Source organism: Stegastes partitus, unplaced genomic scaffold, assembly GCF_000690725.1.
Source record: "Stegastes partitus isolate 25-593 unplaced genomic scaffold, Stegastes_partitus-1.0.2 Scaffold432, whole genome shotgun sequence".
NCBI lineage: Eukaryota > Metazoa > Chordata > Actinopteri > Pomacentridae > Stegastes > Stegastes partitus.
The window spans coordinates 98,714-106,477 of record NW_007578163.1 but is presented as its reverse complement, the minus strand read 5'-3'; the positions used below and the strand labels follow the sequence as shown (position 1 = coordinate 106,477).

General features: G+C 38.1%; 1 protein-coding gene across 1 annotated transcript in view; it reads left to right on the top strand.

Annotated features, from left to right (window-relative positions):
* The window catches only part of dgkq (diacylglycerol kinase theta), a 49,830-nt gene that overhangs the window by 32,995 nt on the left and 9,071 nt on the right, over positions 1 to 7,764 (top strand). Inside the window, exons 8-13 of the mRNA XM_008286105.1 lie at positions 666 to 720; positions 801 to 862; positions 2,112 to 2,262; positions 5,427 to 5,465; positions 6,617 to 6,732; positions 7,042 to 7,194. Of these exons, the coding sequence (XP_008284327.1) occupies positions 666 to 720; positions 801 to 862; positions 2,112 to 2,262; positions 5,427 to 5,465; positions 6,617 to 6,732; positions 7,042 to 7,194 (576 nt within the window). The remainder of the gene's footprint in view (positions 1 to 665; positions 721 to 800; positions 863 to 2,111; positions 2,263 to 5,426; positions 5,466 to 6,616; positions 6,733 to 7,041; positions 7,195 to 7,764) is intronic.

Genomic DNA, 7,764 nt, shown 5'->3' with positions numbered 1-7,764 from the left:
TATAAATGTGCAAATAAAAAAAGAAATTTAAAAATCCACAATTAAAAAAACTAAACAAAAGCATTAAAAATAAAAAAACCCACATATATAAATACAGGAATGTCTAAATACAAAACCTTTAAAATCTATACATAAATCAATCAATATATAAATCCATACAACTACAAAACAGATGTATAGATACAGGAATGTGCAACAAATGCAACAACAATAAAAAGGTAAATACATAAATAAAGATATGTGGAACTGCATACAAATAAATATAGACTCATAGAAACAAATGCAGAAACATCAAAATAAATTGATGTCTAACTACATTAAAAAATGTGTTAACAAAGACAAAAGAAAAGTTAAAACGAACTTTGACTTCGTGTCAATGTGATGTGAAATAAAAGTGAGAATTATGAGGAAAAAAAAGCTACAACTTCCAGAATATGAAAAATCAAATTGTGAGACATCAAACATCCGATAAAGGAACCTGAAGATGAAGCTTCATAAAACAGTTGAAGGTTTTATTTTCAGACTCTTGAAAATCTTCACATTACAAGTTTACAGAAGAAATCCAGCCTCAGTTCATGAAGGATCTTCTTCTAAAAAGGTTGAATAATAAAACACGACTTCCTGATGATGATGATGATGATGATGATGGTGTTTGTTTGTTTCAGGACGAAGACGTGTCAAACTTCAGTCTGCTGGAGGTCTGCATGAGCAGCAAACAAGGTGGGAACCACACGGCAGGACTTTCTGTTTAAAGTCTGTGCAGCAGCTGATCTGTTTTCTGTTTTCCTGTCGTCCTTCAGTTCAGAGACAAACTCTGACGCCTCAGGAGAAGATTCTGGACAAACTGCAGGAGATCAGGAAGGTAAAAACAAAACAAACCTGCTCTTCCTCCTCTGATCTCATGTCTGAATCACTGTGCAGCTGTTTTCATACTTGAGTCATTTAGTTTGTGTGTTTTAAGCCTTTATTCAGCAGTAATGTGGGGAGAGGGTCGATTTTAAGCAGCTCGACAGTAAAGTGAATATTTGTGGGTTTCTGACTGTTCTCGACAGTTTATGGACAAAATAATAAAATTAATCAGAAGATAAATTGATTAAAAAAACAGCTTTTAATCCTCATGAATATGAAATCTGAGGAGTGGTGTAGGCGGCGCCTGTATCTTGCAGCAAACCTACAAAAACAACTACAAACTGATGTTACTTGTTCCCTGCCTCCCACCCATCAGTGTGCAAAATTCATAGAAATGGTTTCAAAATACTTCCAAAAAGATGCAAAATAACTTCAGATCATGACAGACGGATGAAACGTTGTGATAAAGACACACAAAGTGAGTTTGAATAAATGCAAAATGACCCCAAATAGATGCGAAATCACTACAAATGTGACGCTGGTGTCTTGTTTCCAGGTGGAAAAACTAGAAACAGATGCAAAATGACAACAAACGGATGCAAAGCTATGACATATACATTTAAAACTAATAAAAACACAAAGTGAATAAAAATGGATGCAAAACAATTTTAAATAGATGCAGAATGACTCCAAACTGATGCAAAATGATCTTAACTACATGCAAAACTAGAAACAGATGCCAAGTAGCTACAAATAGATGTAAAATAATGACAAGTACATGAGAAACTAGTAAAAAAACACGATGCAAAATGAATAAAAATTGTTGCAAAACAACTACAAATAGGCACAAAAAAATCTTCAAATAGATGCTAACTTTCGACAAATGCAGCGTTATCTTAAACAGACACAAAACAACGATGAATAATTGCAAAATCATGACAAACAGATGTCAAATTACTACAAAGTACAAAGCAAAAACCTTCAATTCTGCAATAAGTAGATGCAAATGACTCCAAACGGATGCAAACGTGTGATAAATATATGCAAACAACTACAAATGGATGCAACATTATGATAAACTGATGCAAAACAACTGTGAAGAGATGTAAAAGTGACAAATAGGTGGTAAACTAATAAAAACCGAATGCAAAATAAATAAAAATAGACACCAGACAATCATGAATGGGTGAAAAACAACCACAAATAAATGTAAAGTTACCACAAATAGATGCAAAGTGATGACAAACGTTGTCGTTCCTCAGGTGTCTCTGCGGCAGATGAACCAGACTCGGTTCTACGCTGTACAGAACCAGAACCGAACAGTGCAGGTCAACCTTCTGATCGGAGGACTGCCCCCCCTGCTGGCCAAAGAGGAGTACGTCCAGCTGATCCAGGAGAACCTCGACATCAAGAGTGAGTTCACTTCCTCTTTCTGGTTTGTTCACAGTAGAGAGACGCTCAGCTCAGAGGCTCCACTCCGATGAAATGAAGAGAAATAAAAATGATTTAGTGACAAAAAACACAACTAGACTGATTTCTCTATTTCAACCTTTATTGTGCCGGTTTGAACATTTCTTCTTTTACTAACGAGGGGGGCGGTCCTAATGCAAGGCTGAAGCTCATTGGTTGGCTGAGTGAAACAGACACAAGCTAACTGGTGCTAATCTTGAATTAATTACACAAAAAGAATCAGGTTTGAACTTGGATAATATACAGAAATATAAAAAAAAGTCAAAAATACCAAAATAAACAAATGCACATTAAACATAAAAAAAGAAACAGAAAATAAATGAAGCAATACAAAGATAATAAATGTGAAAATAAATAATGTGGGAATGCATACAAAGTAAAAAAAATAAAATAAACATAAATAAGTAAATGAAAAAAAAAGATAAATGTAGAAGTACAAAAATAAGTTAGTGTAAAAAAAACTGCAATACATCAATAAGTCTAGAAATATATACATATATTACAGGTAGATAAAATTAATAAAAAACAAAGAGAACGCGTAAAATAAACAGAATGAAGCATTAAAGCTAAGAGTAAACTTCACAAGGAAGCAAGTGGATAAAAGTGGGTTTTAGGAAGGTACTGAGTCCGCTAGCCTTACCTCCTCAGGCAGCTCGTTCCAAAGCCGCCCTGGTGGAGAAAGCTCACATAGATTTAAGCCTCGACTTGGGCGCGACCAGAAGGGAACCACCTGAGGATGTAAGGCTGCTAGGAGGCTCATCAAGGGTCATCAGATCACAAATGTGAATTGGAGCGAGACCCTGGCGTACTTTAAAAGTGATCAGTAAAATCTTAAAATCGATTCTAAAACGAGCAGGGAGCGAGTGTCGGGAAGCCGAGATGGATGTGATGTTATCTGGGATAATGGGTAAGAAGCCCAGCTGCTGGACAAGCTGGAGGCGAGAGAGGGACTTATCGGAAAGGCCAGAAAGGAGGGAGTTACAGTAATCCAGACGGGACAAGATGAGTGCATGGATAGCTTTCTCCGGATCCGGATGCATCAGCTTAATCTCGGAGATTGTTCTGATTTGGAGGAAGCAAGACTGGATAGCTTCTTTGATATGGGGAACGAAACTGAGGTCTGAGTCAAATAAAACCAGCCAGATTTCTGGCAACGGACGGATAATGGACCGAGGTTGTTGGCAGTGAGACGGCTGTGTGGGTTTGGAGGGTTAAAAAGTGTGACTTCAGTTTTGGATTTGTTTAACTGAAGAAGATTTTGAGCCATCCAACGGTGAACGGCATTGAGACGGTTAAAAACAGCAGCTAGGCCTCCTGGATCAGCAGGTCTCAGCAGGAGGTATATCTGTGTGTCATCTGCATTAAAATGAAAGGATACATGGTGATGTTGGATTAAAAAACCAAGGGGGAGTAAATAAATAAGAATACAATTGGACCTAGACTTGAACCTTGCGGTACACCACAGGTACTGGGCGCTGAAGAGGAGGAGTGATTACCAAAGGTAACCCAGTAGGTTTTGGTGACGTGACTGAATGTCGGAAATTGATGTCAGGGGAGGACAGCCGGGGGAGCAGCTGCTTGTAGCAATAGCCTGGCATGGAGTAGGCGAAGAAGGGGGAGGTTCTGGGGTGTGTGGGGGGGATGTAAACAGTCAGTCATGAGGAGAAGACTGTACGGCATGCAGCAGGTTAACCGCTAGCATCCAGCTACCCAACCTGTTGGGATGAACTCCCGTCAGGAGGGGGATCGATTCCACAACAAAACTGTACGAGGTGCAGCAGGTTGGCCACGAGCATCCGGCTAAGATGATGCACCTGAAAGCCCGCAGAAACAGTTTGTGAAGACAAGCAGACTAAAGACATGGATTACTGGAACCATGTCTTGTGGTCTGATGAGACTCGAGTGTGTGTGGTGGAAACCAGGTGAGGAGCACAAAGACAGGTGTGTCTTGCCTCCAGTCCAACATGGTGGTGGGAGTGTCATGGTCTGGGGCTGCATGAGTGCTGCTGGCTCAGGGAGCTCCAGTTCACTGAAGGAACCATGAATGGCAACGTGTACTGTGACATCCTGAAGCAGAGCATGATCCCCTTCCCTTCAGAAACTGGGCCGCAGGGCAGTGTTCCAACATGACAATGACCCCAAACACACCTCCCAGACAACCACTGCCTTGCTTGAGAAGTTGAATGTGACGGAGTGGCCGAGCACGTCTCCAGACCTAAACCCTGCTGAGCTTCTGTGGGACATCCTCAAACAGAAGGTGGAGGAAGGTCTCCAACATTTTCACTTCTGTTGCCAACGGTTTAGACAGTAATGTCTGTATTGAGTTATTCTGAGGGGACAGTAGATGTACACTGTTATACCAGCTGAACACTGTGGCACAGTGTCATTTCTTCAGTGCCGATAAAAAGATATAATAAAATATTTGCAGAAACGTGACCTACTGTACATATGAATGAATAAATGTATAGAACAGTGCATGAAAGAAAACGTATCAATACATAGAAATAAATAAAAATACAGAAACACATTAATGAGGTAATATGGAAATAAATAAAGGCTGAGATACATAAATGAGTGAATAAATAAATATGTAGATAAAATACACTAAAAGTAAATGTAAAAAAACAAAAAATAACTGTAGAAAAACAGAAATAAACATTTTTTATATAAACAAACAAACAAATTGATGTAATGCGTAAATCCATAAAGGGTGATATATGTAAATAAATAAAAATATATTGTGAAATAGAAAAATAAATGCACAGAAAATATTGTAATAATACATTAAAATAAATAAATACAGAAATACAGAAGTGGCCTTAATAGAAGTTCCATCCATCCATCCATCCGGAGTCGATGTATTGAAATGAAGTAAATAAATCCAGGACTGGAGTTAAATTGTTATTTTTATTACCAAACTTATTTATTTCTGCATTTTCTGGTCATTTTTTAATTTGCAACACATCTGATGAGTTCAGTAACTCTGTTGTTCAGCTGTTTTGTCGACTGGCAGCAAAAATCTAGTTTATTGTCACTGTATGAATAGTTCAACGTGTTTATATATTAACAGTGAGTGTGTTTGTTTGTTTGTTTGTTTGTGTCTGCAGGTCACCTGGTTACCATCAGCCACATATACAGCAGTCAAGGTGAGGCGGTCGCCAAGGAAACCATGTGATTGGTCCTTCACCTGCATGGACAACTTTAGTGTTTGACTTTTTTGACTCCACTACTCGTCTGTCAGTAATATTTAAATGTTATTTACACATCTAGCAGTATAAAGTATAGTATAAAGCGAAAACTTGCAATCCTGCGATAAATGGATTCAAAATAACTCCAGACTGATGCGAAATGACCATAAATGTATGTGAAATTACAAATAAATGCAAAATTATGGCAAATAGTTTTAAGATTGACACAAATATGTGCACAATTGGGGTAATTCAATGCAAAATGACAACAAACAGATGCAAAATTATGACAAATACACACAAAACTATTAAAAAACAGAATGCAAAGTGAATAATAATGGTTTCAAAACAGCTACAAATGGGACAAAAATAACTTCAAACAGATGCAAACTTGTAAAAGACAGATGCAAGTTATGATAAAAAAATAACAGAACCATGAATAAATGCAAAATGACAACAAGTACACGCACAATTATGATAAATGGATGCAAAGTGATTTCAAACAGGTGCAGAATTCTGACAAATACATGCAGATTACTACCAATAGATGCAAAATGACGACAAATACGTTGAAAACTAATGAAAAGGTGTTTAACAGCAGCTGCAAAACAACCGTAATAGATGCAAAATACTACAAATGATGCAAAATAATGAAAAATAAATGCAAAGTGATGACAAATAGATGTAAAGTTACTACAGATACATGCACAATCATGATAAATACACTGAATATATGCAAAATGACTACAAATCGATTACAAATGGATGCAAAGTTAAGATAAAAACATGCACATTTCACATCAATTGATGCAAATGACTACAAATAGATCACAAAAAAATGTAAAATGTATAAAAGCTGAAGTAGCTATAGATAGATGCTAAATTACTACAAATAATGAAAAACTGTGACAGACAGATGCAGCGCTGCCCCTGATGGGAAATAACATTTTACACTGTGTACCAAGAATTCTACAACTTACAGCATTAGAGCCTAAAGATAAAGAGATAAAGAGCCTAAAATAAAAACATGAAATAAAATAAGAATCAGGAAACACAGAGAAAGTCGAGCTGCGAGCTGCCGTGTGTTTACTGTGTTTGTGTGCGTTCAGGTGCGGTGGCGCTGCTGATTTCCTGTTTCGCTGAAGCAGAGAGGATCTACATGTTGGCCAAAGACACGTCGGTCAGCAACAAGCCGCTGACTTCGCTGGTCATCCCAGAGATCCTGGTAACAAACACTCTGCAGCTTTTCAGTGGCAGTAAATCAGAGGAAAGAGGAACCTTACAGCTGCGACACATTATCAGGGCGGCTCAGCAGCTCCACAAACATCCTGAGAAACAAAACTCGATCCGTAAATCTGCACAAAACAAATTTCTCTCAGTGAAGCTGATTTATTTTGTTTAGTAGAGTTTGAGAATGTAAAAAAAAAAAAAAAAAGGAAAGAAGGCAGAAGAGTTTTTCTGTTTGTCAGTGATGAAACTTTTGTTTGTTATTTATTTGTTTATTTTTTAACTTGTGGTGTTTGTCGTCGTGCAGCACGACCAGCTGGGAGCCGACGTCTGTCCGCTGCTGGTGTTCGTCAACCCGAAGAGCGGCGGCCTGAAGGGCAGAGAGCTTCTCTACAGCTTCAGGAAGCTCCTGAATCCTCACCAGGTCTTTGACATTTCCAACGGAGGACCGCTGGCTGGGTGAGGACGACAACAACAACAAAAAGCAACCAATAGGTGCAAAACAGCTGCACATTAAGGCAGTGATGAGATGCAAAATGAATAAACGTCGAATAAACTGTTTTCTTTCTACAGCGAAATACAAACGTTTACAAACACGCAAAACAACTACAGATAACTGTCGAGGAGAACAACAATGACAACAATTACATGCAAAAGACCATAAACTGTTTCAGAATTAGGACAAATGCATAAATAATGAATTAAAAAATGCTGAACAGCTACAAAGACATGCAAACTGATGACAGATGCAAAATAATAAAAATGCAAAACGATCCAAAATAAATCCACGATGATTACAAGCACATGCAAAACTATCAAAAATGCAGAAACAGATGCAGAACAGATAAGAATAGATGAAAAATACAGCAAACATCAATCAAAGTATGACGACCAGATCATAACAAGTAGATGAAAAAGGATCCACAATGAGAGCATGAGTGGCTCGGTGGTTAGCTCCGTCTCCTCACAGCAAGAAGGTCGCTGGTTCACGTCCCGGTGAGGACACCCGGGATCTTCCTGTGTGGAGTCT